The sequence below is a fragment of the Crinia signifera genome, chromosome 1, assembly GCF_055691185.1.
Source record: "Crinia signifera chromosome 1, ASM5569118v1, whole genome shotgun sequence".
Taxonomy (NCBI): domain Eukaryota; kingdom Metazoa; phylum Chordata; class Amphibia; order Anura; family Myobatrachidae; genus Crinia; species Crinia signifera.
This window is the reverse complement of record NC_139217.1, coordinates 229,344,836-229,363,015: the sequence shown is the minus strand read 5'-3', so window position 1 is coordinate 229,363,015 and position 18,180 is coordinate 229,344,836. Positions and strand designations below refer to the sequence as shown.

Here is an 18,180-nt window from a genome sequence, read left to right as displayed (position 1 = left end):
CCTTCCTTTTCCCTCTCATTTTTCCCTCTCTTTCGCTTCCTTCTCCCCTTCCTTTTCTCTTCTCCGCTCCCTCTCTCACCTCCCTCTCTCTATATCTTAGCCCCTCTCGCCCCCTCACTGTCTCTTTCACCCCTTTTTACACCAAAATCCCGGATCCAAACCGGTATTTGGAACAAGGTTCCAAGCCAGGTTGGATCCGGGATTTGCACCATTTACACTGCGGTGCTGACCCGCACCGAACGGGGGCGGCGCTTGGAGATGACATCGGCTGCAAAGCTGTGATGGTAATCATACGCTTTCTATCTGCACACATATTTCCTACATTATTGCTCTCCTCCCCTAAACGTATTTCCTTAAAATCTAATAATTTAAAACTTATATAAATACAGTAATAAAAAACATATATCTAAACAAAATAAAAAGTGCCAGTACCGCAGCATACTGTAAATACAAAAAATTCATCAACTATTTAAATGATTTATTAAAAACTACCAATCTTGAATTTTGAAGAATAAAAATACTCCAAACTATGACTATAAATATATCACTTCGCTTCAGTATGATAAATTAACGTTTTAATGGATTTACAGGGGGCTCTCTAATTAGCCCCGGTGGCTGGCACTTATTGGGGATTATGCTTTGAATGTCTCAGTTTACCATTCACATTTGACAACCCACCATATTAATACATACTGTATGCCCTTAAAATAAAGATTTGCTTCTATGTACAGCATTGCAGAACTTTATTCTTACCTCATTCCCTTTCTCTCCTTCTTTGTAGCAAACCTCATACTTCACAACACTATCCTGACGTGGAGGGCTCCAGGTGAGACTAATGGTTGTTTCAGACTTGGCTTCTGCTCTGAAATTCATTGGCTGACCTGGAACTGTAGATATGCCAAATTTAGCAATCAATCAGAAAACAAAAAACACTTTCCACTTTTGCCTAAATATCACAATGTGGTTGTATTTTTGCACTAATGACATTAGTTATAAAATACATTGCATATAATATAACAAGCCACTATAAAATGCATAAATAAATGCATTAATAAATATATACACATTTTTAGCAATTACTAATGAAATGTTTGCAAGTATATGTAGGGGAAGGTGGAGTTAGATGTTACAGAGGCAAATTGTTACAATGAATCACACTCATGTCTCGCAGTGGTAACTGGGAACACATTTGAATATGTAACCGCCAGTGCTCAGCGAAACAGCGATAACGCGGATGCGTAAAGATGTCATATCAGTGGCGTAGCTTTGTTTGGGGCGCCCCCGCCATTAATGGGGGGGCGCCCCCCCTCTCCCCGCCTGTCCGTCCATCTGCCCGTGCCCCCCCGCCCGGCCGCCCGTGCCTCCTCCCCCCATTGCCGCATGCTTACCTGTCCGCGCATCCCGGCTCCACTCCTGGCTTCAATTAATTCTATGCAGACGGACCACGATAAAATGGCCGCCCCCATACCGCAGAGTTTCAGAGAACAGGTAAGCCAGTGGGGGATGGGGGGCGGGGGGATTACTATAGCACCGCAGCCCCCCCGGCGCCCCCATATGCACAGCACCCCCCCCCCCCGTGCGACCGCGGGGGCTGCGGTGCTATAGTTACTAGACTGTTAAAAGTTAGACTGTTAAAAGTATGAGTTTATCATTCACTTTGTTAGAATCACAGACCATTAGTGTATTTTTTATTATTGTTATAATTGTGAATTGAAAAATTGTGAATTGAAGCATGGATATTGAACTATAGCCATTTTAGGTATCGGTTGTCACTAGGGGTAAGTTGCTAAACAATATAAGGGGCAAGTTGTTACATCGCTCTAAACTTTTAGAATTATGGAATCGGGACCCTTGCACGTGGCAAAAAGGGTGTACGGCCATGTCAAAGAGGGTGTGGTTTCACAGCCACTATGGGGGCACGCCCAGCAATCTGTGAGCTGCTGGCAAGCCCAGTCCCTCTGTCTGCTTTGAATAGATGCTGGGCGCAAGTGAGTGACAGGGGGTCTCCTATCTGCCCCAATGCGTAAAACTGCTACCTACAGGTGTGAAAGCCGGATAGTTCCAAAAAAATTAGACTGTCCCATGAAAATTGGGATAAATTGGGACAGTTGGGAGATATGGTACTACAATTTTTACCATTCTTCTTCTCTCTCTATATATATATATATATATATATATATATATATATATATATATATATATATATATATATATATATATATATATATATATATATATATATATATATATATATATATATATATATATATATATATACACATACATACACACACATATACAGTATATAGATAGATAGACAGACAGATAGATAGATATACACATACATACACACACACACACACACACACACACACTAACATTCATACGTTTGGGGTCACCCAGAAACTTTGGTGTTTTACATAAAAACTAACTTAAATTAATCAAAATTAGTTGCAAAATGAATCAAACATATAGTGAAGACATTGGCAAGGTTAGAAATAATGATTTTTATTGAAATAATGATTTTGTCCTTCAAACTTTGTTTTCTTCAAAGAAGGCTCATTTTGCAGCAATTACAGCATTGCTGACCTTTGGCATTCTAACGGTTAATTTGTTGAGGTAATCTGAAGAAATTTAACCCCACACCTCCTGAAGCAACCCCCACAAATTGGATTGACTTGATGAGCACTTCTTGCATACCAAACGGTCAAGCTGCTCTCACAACAGCTCAACGGGGCTGAGATCTATTACAGAGAGAATACTAGATGCCTACTTCTTTCCTACATAGTACTTGCATAATTTGCAGGTGTGCTTTGGGTCATTGTCATGTTGAAGGAGGAAATTGGCTCCAACCAAGTGCTGTCCACAGGGTACGGACCATCACATCACCTCCACCATATTTAACAGACGGCGTCAGGCACTCTAACACATTCTTTTCACTTATTCTGCAGCTCACAAATGTGTGATCCAAACACCTCAAACTTGGATAAGTCAGTCCATAACACTTTTTTCCGATCTTCCTCTGTCCAATTTTTGTGTTCCTTTTGCCCATAATAATCTTTTGCTTTTATTGACCAGTCTCAGATATGTCTTTTTCTTTGCCTAGAAAGCCAGCAGCCCACAGTCGCCTCTTCACTGTATGTTACGAGCTGCCTCTAGCAGGTCTTTGTAAATGCAACATGTCTCTTCTATGTGTTCTGTGTGCAATTTCACCTGTCACATAATTAGGCAATTAGCCTTGTGTGTCAGGCTGCTAACCTACTCTGACTTTCCTCATTTAGGGGGCTTGTCCTGTAACATCTCTCCTTCTCTACTGGTATCTTTCCTTCTCTGTTCAAGCATGTACTTATTACTCCCATCCTAAAAAAACATTCTGATCCAAACTGTCTCTTTAACTACCTTCCTATCTCTTAGCTTCCATGCCTCTCCAAGCTACTTTAGAGACTTGCCTACACTCGCCTCACACTCTTTCTTAACTCATACAACCTATTGGACCCACTTCAGTCAGGCTTTCACTCTCAACACTCCACTGAGACAGCACTGACTAAAGTAGTCAATGATCTGGCCACTGCTAAATCTAAAGGTCATTTCTCACTTCTTATTCTTCTAGATCTCTCAGCTGCCTTTGACACTGTCGACCACTCTCTTCTCATACAAACACTACAATCCCTAGGTCTTCAGAACACAGCCCTTTCTTGGTTCTCTTCCTACCTGTCTAATTGCTCTTTCAGTGTTCGCTTCTCTGATTCTACCTCCTCCTCACTACCTCTGTCCGTTGGAGTACCACAAGGTTCAGTCTTAGGTCCTCTTTTGGATTTCAGTATCACCTGTATGCTGATGATACTCAAATCTATCTATCCTCCCCAGAATTGTCACCACCAGTATTGCTCCGAGTCTCTGAATGTCTTTTTGCCATTTCATCTTAGATTTCATCTCGCCACTTCAAACTCAACATTTCCAAAACTGAATTAATTCTATTCCCACCAGCCAAGAGTAATTACCAACCTGATATCTCTATCACTGTTGAGAACACAAAAATTAATCCTACTCCACAAGCTCGCTGCCTAGGGGTCATCCTCGACTCTGAACTGTCGTTCATTCCTCACATTCAATCTGTCTCTAAATCGTGTTACATGCATCTAAAAAACATATCCAAAATTCGTCGGTACCTTACAGAAGACACTGCAAAAACTGTAATCCATGCACTCATTATACCATGCATTTATTATTGCAATGGCCTCCTTACTGGTCTTCCTAAGAAAAGACTCTCACCACTACAATCCATTTTGAATGCAGCTAAGAGGCGTTCGTCGTCTGCTGATCCACTCTGCCAGTCCCTCCATTGGTTGCCTGTATATTGCGGCATTCAATATAAAATACTTCTACTTACATATAAAGCCATCACTCTGACTACACCGACTTATGTCTCGTCACTTATATCAAAATATATCCCCACCCGACCTCACCGCTCTGCACAAGATCTGCATCTCTCATCCACACGCATTACTCACTCCCACTTACACTTGCAGGATTTTTGTTGGGCAGCACCCACCTTATGGAATGCCCTTTCGCGCACACTAAGACTCTCCTCTAGCCTCCAAAATTTCAAGTGTTCCATGAAAACTCACCGCTTCAGGCAAGCTTATCATATTCAGGACCCGCACACAACCTCCAGTAGCATTGATATCTATTTGCACCCCACCAGTACCATCTAGTAATCTGGGGACTGCCATGCCATGGAATTCTATCCTTATGTATCCCTCCTGTTAGCCCTATAGATTGTAAGCTTGCGAGCAGGGCCCTCCTACCTCCATGTCGGTTTGTATCTACCCAGTTTGTTTAATCACTGTTGTCTCCAATTGTAAAGCGCAACGGAATATGCTGCGCTATATAAGAAACTGTAAATAAATTGTCCATTAAAGCTAATCTGATAGGATATTGCTCCCTATACTATCTAGCCTGCCCTAAACTCTGTGCTGGTTATACTAGATTGTTTCTGTGCAGGGTAAATACTGGCTGCATTATTTTTACACTGCAATTTAGATTGCCCAAATGTAACTCTCTTTGCACAAGTTACATTTGGTCCTCCTGCAGTGCACATGGTTTTGCCCATTTTCCAAACAAATTTGTACTGAGCTCAGATCTGAATAAGGCCCATAGTTAGGCCCAATACCAAATCGTCCCATAGTATCCCATTATGAATAGCCACTCCTCCAAATCAAACATCTTGGAGGAATCTAAGGAGACTACAATGGTGGTCATTTTAAATGTATTGCCGTAGAATTGCCTGGCATAAAGCCAGTTTGATCATCATTTATTAGTTGGACATTACTGAGTTCAGACCAAATGCAAGCACTTTTGCTAAAATCTTTATATTGGTGGGTAACAGGGATATCGGCCTACAGGACTCAACCCGTTTAGGGTCCTTATCTTGTTGGAACAATACAATAATTAGAGCCTCCATCATGGACTGCGGGAGAGAACCACTATCAAACAGTGCAATAAATAGTGTAAACAGTTTAGGGACCTAACATTCCATGTGTTTCTTATATAATAGGGGTATGCCATCTAAATCCGGTGCCTTAACTCCTGGAAAGGAATTAATAGCTGTTTCAATCTCATTGGCTGAAAGGGAAGAGTCAAGATAATTTCTGGCCTCTATTTTTTTATATTGGCAAAGATATATCAGATAAGTACTGTATTTCGGAGATATCACGTAAGAGCTTAGAAGCGTAGTAAATGAGAAATTCCTCAGCTATAATAAGGTATCAGGGTACGTCTTACATTATTAGAGCTCATTAACTATACCACGGAATTTGTAGCCTTTTCAGCATTTGCAAGCCTAGCTAAGTAGCTGCCCGGCCTATCACCTAGCATGTTGTGAATGACTAGAAAACAACATTCTATATACAGCTTTTTCACTTTGTACAATTTGTACGTACTATTTGTGCTTCCAACCAAGCTATTTTAGGTTCATCAAGGCCATCATCTGAGTACTGGATTTCCAGGGATCTGCAAGAAGCCTCAAGATTTGTTTCTTGTTGTTTGTAGTCAGATTTATGTGCAGCCACCTGATGAATAAGGGTGCCTCGTATAAATGATTTAAATGAATCTCAAAGTACAGTGTCAGTGGCTGTGCCCGTATTAGCTAATTCGCTAAGAATTCATGCCATAAAGACTCCAATTCAGAACCCGAACCCATAAGTGTAAGCCAGAATGGGTTCAGCTTCCAGAAGGTTTGGCCTCTTTTACCACCCACATCAAGTTGTAATGCCAGAGGGCAGTGGTCCGCTATACCCATAGTTTCATATGTTACAGAATCAAGCTACCTTAAGGCCATGTCTATCCTAAAAAATCCTGAGTCGGCAGGGGAGAAACACGAATATTGTTTGCTTTTGGGATTTTTTAGTCTCCACACATCTATCGAACCCATGCCTAACATTAATGCAGAGAATTGACCCACACTATGGAGGTTATTCTGGTTGATGCGCAGCGAGGTGCAGTTCGTGTCTTTTTAAACCCGTCTGCCTCTTGCATTCCTGCCTGCCCCCCCTTCGCACGGCAAATTTGTCCACACGGCTGGGAATGGATGTTTGAACAAACATCCATTCGCAGCCTAGGGGTGAGACCCACATCAATTGATGGTCATCGACCATCCAATGATGTGAAGCATACATGCAAAACTAAGACACTCTCAGGTGTCTTAGCTTCGCATGTGTCCTGTATAAGGATAGAGCAGGCAGCTGACATCTGTTTATGTCAACTGCCCACCCCCGGTACTCATGTCATCGAGGCATTACCCTGAGAATGCCCAGCATTTTCATGGGAACGCCCAAGAAACGCTGGGTGTTCCCATGGGTTTGTTGATCCGCCTCCGCCCCACACCTCCTGCCAGGCTATTCACTGTTGCCGCTCACACACAGGATATGCACATGCGCAGAAAAAAAAACATTGTGCTGTGTGAATTTTCATGGGAGCGTATCAATCAGAATAAGGTCCTATGTCTCAAACCACACAATGACCTATTAAATCTGTCAAGTTCGGGGTTTATGAAATTATTAAAGTCCCCAAGGCACAGAGCAGGGGTGTAAGGAAAAATGGCAAGAAATACAGCCACTTTTATAGGAATATCATTAGAGTATGGTGGTGGAATATATAGATACTGTATTTAGCAGCAATAAGGGCATAGAGTAGAATTTTACATTGTAAAAATACATATCTTCCCCATGGCTCAATTTGTACCCGGCCAACAATAAATTGAACAGTTTTGTGTACCAACACAGGTACTTCCCTAGACAAAGAAGTATGCGTGAAAAAGGTAAGCCCAACCGAACCAGGGTTCTTCATAGATAAAATTTTAGCCCCCAACCAAGTGATACTCCATTAAAAAAACAATATCTGAACTTCTGATTAGACCACACAAGCTCTTTTGATGTAATCATTGAGGTCCCTTAAATTCCAGGATAAAATATTACCGGTTTTGGGACAGATAAGCAATCTGACAATTGAGCACCAGCATATCCGAAGAGAACCAACAATGCAAATTACACTTTCCACAATTATACAGCAAAACAGAAAATAAGAAGAAAAAAAAAGACAATAACCCTTCCCACCCTGTACACCATCCAAAACTGAGGCATATTCAATACTTTAAAACAAACTTCCGAACAAACAGACTAACTTCAGTCTAGCACGCCCTGGGGCAACAAATAAATACAATGACAACAGGACAAAAGACCGATCTCTCTGCCCAGCAAGCATACTGTAATATGAGTTTTTTATAGTATATGGGTTGTGGATACTCCTGTGGCTTTTTAAGTAGCTGAGCATGCTCAACTGTCCAGTAACACATGAGAAAGTCGGCATGATGCAATCTCATATTAGCAATGTCAAAGTACAGACAAGAAGAAAATGGGTCAAAACATCAACATAAATTTCAACAGAGGGAATAAGATTATTCATCAGAATTGTCTGCCAGGGCCTGCCTGTGTGTATCCGGCCACACAGCCGCCTCCCTATGAGTGTTGAAAAACTTGCTTTCACCATCATTAGTATGCGCCAGCCTGAGGATAGCCTCTGTCCCGATAGTTGAGAGTCTTAGCATTAAATGTGTGTAAGGTACGCCAGGGGTCAGAAGGGAACACAATTCGCTCTTTCCAATGCAAATAAAGTGGAAACGGAATCCACTTCAAATGTATTCAAAAGCCATTTTTTCTGAAACTTTTTGGGGTCAGAGCCCTCCTCCAACCAAACACATATTGTTCTGTCTCAGGCGGCCCTGCATATCCAGCAATTTATCCTGGACAGCTGTAAGAGTGGTGTCCATTGTAGATACCTTACAGTTGCGCACGCAGGGGGGGTTTCTGAGTACCCAGAACCCCCCCCATGAGTCTGAAAGCTGAGGGTCCCCTCTTTCCATGAGTACAATAATTTTTAAAATCGGACCTTGGGAACCGGAGATATCTGACTTCAAAGAAGTGGTCCCCATCCAAGCCTTTTAATTGCTCTTCCCAGTCAGATACTTCAGGTTCTTTCTGACTTAGAGTTTATCTGAGGGTATATTCGAAAAGCTGGGACTCTCCCCCTTTGAAGTACACTAGAAGCTTGTCTCTACTGTTCCCAGAACCAGAGATATCAGCCTTCCAGCAGCAGGTTACTGCTCCAGCTCCACACACCTGGTATGTAGTTTTATATACTCGTTGGAAGATTGCTCTGCCTCCTGAAGTCTGATCCCCTAGTCCCCAATACCATTTGGTAGGTGGGATTCTCTAGTTTTTAATTACATTAAAATCTAAGAAATTTATTTCCGGGAACTGGAGATATCTGCAGTCAAGCAAGTTGTCCTCCCACCAGAAAATTATGATTAATAAGCCCACTCCACTATACACCCTTCCTCTGCGTATTAAACATCTTCTCCCACCCCGGAAGTTATGTATCAGGGCCCCTTCATTCAGCCCAATGCCCCCTTCTCCCACCTCATCTCCCACCATCTGTGCAGTAAAGGATAATTAGTGGAAATTTCTGATCCAGGCCCTACATGCTGAGCGGTTGATATAATACCTCCTACCACCCGCGGGACATCAAAGCATATACTGGGTCACCTAAGTGTCCATCTCCGTGCTTTGCTCCGCCCCTCTGGAAACCCCCTTCTGAAAATCCTGCGTTTGCCCCTGCTTTAGCAGACAAAAGGGGATAGACGATCCTCCAATGTGGAGGTATGGGCTTCCACCTCCCCAACCCTCTCCCTTACTTTTTGGAGATCATGATGAATAATTCACAGGTCAGACTGCACCTTCCCAATTTGATCCACAAGCCTAGTCCCACTCGTCGTCACCGCCTCTAAAACCTTTTGCAGCATAGAATCAGGAGAATCTTTATCAGGAGGGCTTTCTGGGGAAGAGAAAGGCTGGGTATTGGGGTCCTGTTCAGTCAAGGTATGGTTAGGATTGGGTGACCAAGAAAACTTCTCCAAATGGGCTGCTGCCGAGGCCTGGTGAGACTTCAGCATCACAAGGAGGATACTATATAAATGTATAACAAGGTGATTCGGGGAAAACAGATTGCATATAATTGGAGCAAGCAAGCATACTACAATATGTAATGATTCAGTGCATCCAGTAATCCTGAGTCAAATAATGCTAAAGTAATTATGAGCCTCATACAGTCCCAGGAGACAGGAGGAGGCTACAGGAAGTCAGTGTATTGCCCATGCACAGAGCACTCCAAGGAGGCCATAGCCCCCTCCACACAGACCTACAGCAACATAGCCCCTGATCAATAGTATGATACAAAATCTCTCCCAGCAGTATAGTTAGGGGTGACAGAACTGTCCAGCAATCCAGTTTATACATATAGGATGGTGCCTATGTGAGTCTCACTGTACCTGGTCACATTATATACACTTTCCACTGGCTCCCTGGGTCCCATCAGCAGAGTACAGGATTTCACCAAGGACAGGTACTCCGGAGCCCCCTACACCAAGTGACGGCACTACAAGCCCCAGCAGTACCTCATGTGTGAGTGTGTATAATGGCGGTGTCTCACTCCATTGCTGAAGACACTTCCAACAGCAATGGAGTAAATGAAGAGCCGCGTGCAGAATGGCAGCGTGTCTTGCAGCCCGCATCATCCCCAGCTCCTCACCAATATAGAGCAGCTACTCCATGTCCACCGTGGTCACATCCCATAGACACTTTTTTTTAATCAGTATGTACATACCTTTCATAATCAGATTGCTGTTGTATTTTATTATATTGCTATTAATATGCTGCTTTCACATTGCCTAAACGTTTGAGACCCGGTATTTTGAAACGGTATTTAAAACGGTATATTACCCTTTTAAACCCCTTTCACACCGCACATAAATACCGGGTCTCAAGCAGGTTTGCAGTGTAAAAACAGGACAGACAGTAGCTATGAGAGCGTAGTGCATATGTAATGAGCCACTTATTACATATGCACATATGTAATGAGCGCAGTGCATATTAATGCCACTCATTAGATATGTGCATATGTAATTAGTGGCTCATTATATACGCACTGTGCTCATTACATGTGCAGATATATGTAATGAGCGGCTCATTACATATGCAATATGCTCTCGCAGCTACTGCCTGAGTCCTATACACCGGTTTAAAGCCATTAACACTGCATGAAAAACATTTGCAAATACCGGTTATTTGTAACCGGTAAATGCAGACTGGCGCTTTCACACTGCAGCTCTAACCGTTTTAAAAGGCTACAAAATCGGCAATATACCGGTTAAGAGCTGCAGTGTGAGAGGGGTATTAGAGAGACCAAATTAACATAGAAATAGATACTTATATTTTATGTACATGTCTTATTGACACAATCAGTATTTGATTATGTCATTATAACTTACCTTAATCTATTCATTTATGATCAAATTGTTTTTACAACCTTTCTATCTATATCTATATACAGTAAATGCATCAACTACAAACAATTTAATTGCTGCAAATAGAGGCTAACTGTCCCTATATTTACACACATGATGCTCCAAAATTAATTTAATACATAATAATAATACACTCTAAATTGCAATTAATTCTTGCTGAGCAAAACCATAAATGCAGACTGCGCATGTGATATTTCAAGACCTCCTGCAGAATTCAGCATGCCTCTTTACCTCAGTGCTGAATGTGAATTGTCTAAACTAGCCCTGATATGAGTGTCAAAGCATACCTCCCAACTCTGCGGCATCTTGAAGAGGGACACTGCTGGAGCGTGCTCAAAAATTAGGGGGCGTGGCTATTGGGCTCTGTTTTCACAGAGCCACTCTGTGAGCCTCTAGCCATGCCCCCAGCCCCCCTGCCTGTGGGAATAGACACTGTTTATTCACCGCTGCTCACCAGCTGTCAGGGGGGACTCCCAACAGTGCCCCCCCCCCCCCCCGCCGTGGGGCACTGCTGGCCGTGGGAGGGACGCGGGAACGTCCCCGAAAACCGGAATGTTCCCACGGTTATCGAGACTGTTGGGAGGTATGGTCAATGCTACAATTCTATATTAACTCATTGTGGATATTCACTATAACATACACATTGGTCTTTTGTAAAAGCTATTTTGAAATATGTATACACTATTTAATATTTGGGTCGCTCAATGATCTGCCGCTATTCAGACCAATACACAGCAAGCTGTGATGCACTGTATATTCTGACAATCTATTCCTTCAAAACTATTTTTCTATTGGCCCACAAGGCAGGGTGGCTGTCAGTAGACAGGGATGAGGCTCAGTAGAAGCATTTCATGTTGTACATTTTGGTTGCTTTTGTCAAAATTTTCATCAAATTGCTGTATATTTGAGGTGTTTGCATGTTTTCCCCTTTCCACATTAGGGGTCAGATGCACTAAGCTTCAAAAGTGATAAAAAGGAGAGTAATAAAGTCAATCAGCTCCTACCAGCCATTTTACAGACTATGCTTGAAAAATGTAGGGCAGGAGCTGATTGGTTGGCTGTTTATCACTCTCCATTTTATCAATTTTAAAGCTTGGTGCATCTGGCCTTAAAAATGGTAAATTAATAATAATAATAATAATAATTCTTTGAATATGGTATTTATACAATAAAAATAAAATACAGTAACACTACAAGAAGTTATTGGGAAACAAAATATATAAAACTACTGTATATAAAACTTATTTAGACATACTGGTGTGGTCACGAAAGAGAATAACACATCCACAACATGTTATGGAAGAAAAAAAAATGGACTCACCTCCTTGCTGTGTTTTCACTTGTATAGGATCAGAGAGCGGGCCATCACCCACTGAAGTAAAAGCCAAGACTCTGACAGTGTAGGTTTCGTGTTCCAATAAGCCTCCTATAGTTGTCAAGAGGCTATCATCCACACTAGATTTATCCCAGTTGCTAACTTGCTTCTCAGGGTCCATAGTATAGTAAATTCGGTAACCCCTTATTTGACCATTGGGTTCCACAGGCTCTTCCCACTGAATTATCATAGTAGTAGCGGCAAGCATTCGGGCTTGTACATTTCGAGGTGCACTGGCAGGAGCTTGCTCTCCAGTGCGTGTTACAACAGGTTCACTGGGTGGTCCTTGGCCAATAGAGTTTACTGCTGACACCCAGATCTCATACTCCGAGTTGGGACTCAGGCCTCCAATGCTGTATCTTGTTGTAGTGATGTCCTCTTTAATTTGATATGGTCCATCCTGTGTTTTAAACTTGTACTCTATTATATAGTAAGATACAGGATCAGGATTTCCTGAATCCCAAGTAATTGTAATGCTTGTGGCAGTGGTTTCTGTTACAACTGGGGCCCCTGGTGCCTTAGGAAGGGCTAAGTTAGGAAACAAAAATACATTATAATAAGTGAAACAAAAAGGCACAGGAATCAAAATGGTTTTCTACTAGAATTTAGTATTTGTATTTAGCAACAAAAAAAAACTTGAGATTTCTTTACTGGACAATGCAACCTAGATCTAGCCACACACATGGTCATATTGATGTAGATCAGGCCTGGCCAACCTGTGGCTCTCCAGATGTTGTCAAACTACAAATCCCATCATGCCTTGCCACAGTTTTGCTATTAGGGAGTGTTAAAACTGTGGCAAGGCATGCTGGGATTTGTAGTGTCACAACATCTGGAGAGCCACAGGTTGGCCTGTCCTGATGTAGATAAAGAAGTACTGTCTCTATATTTAGACACACATGGGCCCTTATTTATGTGAATTCCCAATGGGGACTGATGGTGATGGCCTGCACATGCGCATAATTGCAGGTCTTCACTGCAAGCACCCTCAGAGACTTTCATAGTCTCCAAGGCGCATGCAGCAGGTGCGCCCATGAAAACCCATGCGAACGGGTGTGGCTACCTGCCTTCTGTGGATGGATAGCTGATATCATCGGATGTCAGCTGCCCCCCCTGTTCACGGAGCAGGGCACCGCTAAGCTAAGGCACCAGAAAGTGATTTAGATTAGCAAGTGCTTAAAAAAAATCAATTAATGGTCGTCGACCATCTAATGATTTTCGGCACCCACGCAAGGCAGCGAATGGATGTTTATGCAAAACATCCATTTGCAGCGCTGGAAAAAAATAGCGAGAAGCGGGGCAGGCGTTCGGCTGCACAGTGGGCAGAGCTACACGGCTTGTAAAGCAGCTAACTAATGCTGCTTTGCGAGCCAACCAGAATGAGGGCCATGATGCTCTAAAGTAAATCTAACACCTAATAATCCAATCTAAATAGAAATGATCAATGAGCATATCAATAAACAGGCTGTGAATGTCCATTTTTAAGCCCTCCAGCAAAAGTCAGCATGCCTCTTCGCCATACTAATGAATGTGGCTTATCTAAACTGCACTGATGTGAGTATCAAAATGACAGTTATATTTTCACTCAGTTGCAAGGGCGTAACTACCATTGGTGCAGGGGGTGCAGCTGCTATGGGGCCCAGAGCTGAGAGGGGCCCATTTTGCCTGTCAAAGTTACATGTGCTGTATATATTTTTCAGCATAAGGTGATAAATAAGGGGCCCTTACAAGCTTTTGCTATGGGGCCCACATGTATCTAGTTACGCCACTGCTCAGTTGTGTAGATTCAGTATTACATACACAATGGTTGTACTTAAAAGAGGTATTCATCACATTCAAATATCTACAGTATGTACGTATGTCTTGTTCTAATATTTTGGTCAATTCAAATTCTATTTATATTCACAGTGCAGACAGGGGAATGGAGGACCCACTTGGAAAATGCATTCTTAATGGCCCATGTTTGGTAATGTGGTAAGTCTTCAGAGTTGGTAAGGCCAACTCAAAGAAACTAAAACAAGAAATGTCGCTTTTGTGGTGCACCTCGAAATATTAAAATATAACTTTTATTACTGTAAGTTTAAGACTGCAAAATATTAAAATCAAGGTAGTGTGAAAATAAATAGAAAAGGAATACTGTGTCATATAAAATCACTGTTAGGGGGCTATCAATAACCCCCAAATTTTCATGAATAAATGAATAAAAGTTTAACCTTTGGCCTCTTATTTGGCTAAATAAGTTGGTGCACGCTTTGTTGGCAGGGCCAACCGGACACCCGGCAAGGAAATATTATGCTTATAAATCATCAACACTTAAGAATATGTCAAATTTAATAACACAGTCTATATTAAAACTGCGTAAATTGACATTCAAATTGATTTATTATATGTAAACTGCAATTACATGATAATTATACTAACCAATTGATCAGTATCATTATCACTGCAGGGACACCGGCCGCAACACTGTTGCTCAAAAAGTATCACTTCTGAATGCACTTTTTTGATGGATAAATACATTTCGGTCACATTATTACAGACTGTGCAATAGAAACTTTCTGATGGATCCATGAAATACTGGCTAGACGACGGACGTTATCCTTAACATTAGATAGTTATAACGCTAACCCCATCAGGTTAGTACAGACATAATCAAGTCTATTAAGAATAAGACGCCAAAGGGTTAAAGCTTTAATTTATTCATGACATTTTGTACAGTGTATTGGTTTTTTATCACGCACTATTCTTTTTCTATTTCTTTTCACACTCACTTGATTTTTAATATTTTGCAGTTTCAAAGTTACATTAATAAAAGTTTTTTTTATATTTTAAGGTACACCACAAAAGCAAATTTCCTTTCTTCTTTGAGTTTCTGTTGATTTACTTGTCCAGTGATAGCACAACTCCCATTTAACCTGTCCAGTCTATATAAAAGGCATACTTTATTGCAAAGGGGTTCTCTGTATAGGCTATCCTGCATGACTGGTATCATATCCCCATCAGATTAATAACAGTGATGCACTGTAGAAAAGACACCATAGATCTGTGTAGCCTGTACACCCTGTGGGCTACTCCAACCCTGAGTGCAGACTCTTAATGAAAGCAAACCTGTATTTAATTGTAGTGGTTCTTTAGCATGTATTAATAATTCCTTGAACTATGTGAACACCATACCAGTAGAAAACACAAAACTTGTATCACAACTGATGAATGCAGTGTACCACTCACTGGATGGTTTTTTGATTAAGAACAGCATCTGTCATTCTAAGAACTCATCGCAAGATCAGAATCAAAATCAGAATTCCCCTGCAAGTTGCATAAAGGGTAATTACCTCTCAAAATAAACAAAAACATTCAACCTTAGACATTCTGTATATTATAGGGATCATTTGGCTTAATCCAATTGGGTGCATAGTATATGATGTGTTGTTTCTGCTGTGTATCAAGGATGGCAGCGGTACCCATACTCATAGCTCTAGTGAGATTGAATTAAGCCCAAATTTTCACAAAATTGCTTGGAGCCATATGCAGCAGCGAGCACGTTTGGGCAAGCTCAGGCAGCCGAACCGTGCAGGGACTGTTAATATATTTGCGGGTGAAATTTAATCGCACCTATTTCATTTTGGGCCATTAGTGTCATAGAGCCTTGTTTAAAAACTAAAAGTACCTCGAGAATAAAGGAGTCTATGTACTAAGCCTGGGGTAGCCAACCCTAGTCCTCGAGAGCTACCAACAGTGCATGTTTTGCAGGTCTCCTCACAGAATCACAAGTGAGCTAATTAGCGCCATCTGTGTATCTTTTAAAATGTGTCAGTGATTAATGAGTGCAGCTGTGCAGCAGCTAGGTTGTCTGGAAAATGTGAACTGTTAGTAGCTCTCGAGGGCTAGGGTTGGCTACCACTGTACTAAGCCTTGGAGCGAGAAAAGTAAAAACACAGCATGTGACATGACAGTTAGGAGCTAATAGGCTGGTACTTTAACTATGTTCGCTTTATCTCTCGAAGACAGCACAGTACATAGATCCCAAGTGTTTCCACATAAATTCATATCTACAGTAACTCCCCATCATATCTCAAACGTATACTCACATTTCACTGTGATTTGGGCTACAGACTCAATAACCCCAAGACTTGACATAGCAACACAGGTGTAATTAGCAGACTCCTTAACATTTGTAAGTTCCAGAACGTTACGTCCCACTGGCATGTCATCTTCCGGGGTTAGGTCTTCAGTACCCATCATCCACTTCACATATGGCATGGGTGAACCAACCGCAACACAAGTTATATTTACATTACCTCCCGGCATAATCTCATGGCTCACAGGCAGAATGGAGAAACGTGGAGCAACACGACGAACTGTAGGTAAAATTAACAAGAATACAGAAGGAACGAGTGCTTAAATAGGTACACTGTAACATTGCTAATAATTTTTTTGTTATACTAAAGACTTTAAAATAAAAAAACTTACTTCACAAACAAAAAGTGTGAATATATAAACATGAAGCCATAATTCATAGCAAAAGGGTTCCATATATCAGGAGTACACCCATCACAGCACAGATAATACACAAAAATTTATTAGCAATTTCTCATCTTTATTAACAGATATGGGGTATGACAATCTAAGTTGAATGCTAATCCATACTTGGTAGTTTACAATCCCCACACTATTTACAAACAATACCTCTTCAAAGTGTATTTTAACTTTAAAATAAAATGCCTTGAGTCAACTGGTCTCCAAACAAAGCATGTCTATTATGGATGCTTCTCATACTTCAACAACGCTAAATCACCCGAAAAGCTAAAACTCAGTAACATCTACAAAAAGAGTAATTGCTGTTTTGGTGCACCACATATCGGCAGTAGAGATGAGAAATTCTAATGAAATTTTTGTGGTTTTGGGGTGTAAAAACCCTAACAAAGCCTCTTTAGAATCTGACACGGTTTCATCGATAAATGCAGCTCTCAGAAACACAAACATCATGCAAAAGAGGTATAAAATTTATAATAAAATATAACTAAAACAAAAAAACGGGAAAGAAGACAAAAAGGGAAGGAAAAGACAGAAAAATGCAGAGGAATATAACATAAGGGCAACTAGCAAATGCCCGCAATAATACTGGGTGTAGAAAAAGGCATTGAAGGATTAAGGGCAGTGAACCCACTTAATGCTTTGTGACTAAGTGTTCAACATATTGACACCTATAACCCTATAAACAGATTGTTCGTAGAAAAACAAAGTGATGGACTTAACGCTGAGAGTAACAGTGACATGTTCTGTGCATCCCCCTTGCTGATAGGTGGATGCAGTTTTCAGACCTCACAAGTTAGAACATGGATCAAGGGGTTGAGGCAGCCCCAATATGAGTGACTCTGTTCTTGGTAACATCTTCAGGACAGTAATGTAGGGCCTGCTAATTCCATACAGACAAATCATTGAATGTACTAGACCAGAAAAGGTGCATAAAGAGATACACACAAATATTCTATTCTAAAGAAAGATAAACTAGTAATAAATACTACATACTGTATATGCATTTTATTATCTAGTGGTTTCTAAGGCAAAATGATGATGATTTTGGAAAATATTCCTATATTATAGGAGAAAAATATGTTGCGAGTATTCTGCTGCCTGAAAGTGCGGGATTATAAAAGATACCCTGTGCACAACTCAATTATTTCCAGGTGTCATTTATGTATGACACAGTTTAAAGAATCAGTTCCAAAGAAGAGAGTCACAGAGGCTCCACCAAATCCTCAGGCACACCTAACATACAATGAAGAAAAGTGGAGAAAACAAATTAACATGCGGACAGAACAGAATAGTGCAAGTCTTCAGATGGGGCCAACATATAACTGAGTGCAGAGAGTAGAAATGGGACAGA

At 41.2% G+C, this 18,180-nt stretch overlaps 1 protein-coding gene across 1 annotated transcript in view; it reads right to left on the bottom strand.

Moving 5' to 3' along the window:
* PTPRS (protein tyrosine phosphatase receptor type S) overlaps positions 1-18,180 on the bottom strand; it is a 366,190-nt gene that overhangs the window by 190,736 nt on the left and 157,274 nt on the right. Inside the window, exons 8-10 of the mRNA XM_083179390.1 lie at positions 16,382-16,651; positions 12,240-12,821; positions 754-887 (exon numbers count right to left, since the gene is read on the bottom strand). Coding sequence (XP_083035516.1) covers positions 754-887; positions 12,240-12,821; positions 16,382-16,651 — 986 coding nt within the window. The remainder of the gene's footprint in view (positions 1-753; positions 888-12,239; positions 12,822-16,381; positions 16,652-18,180) is intronic.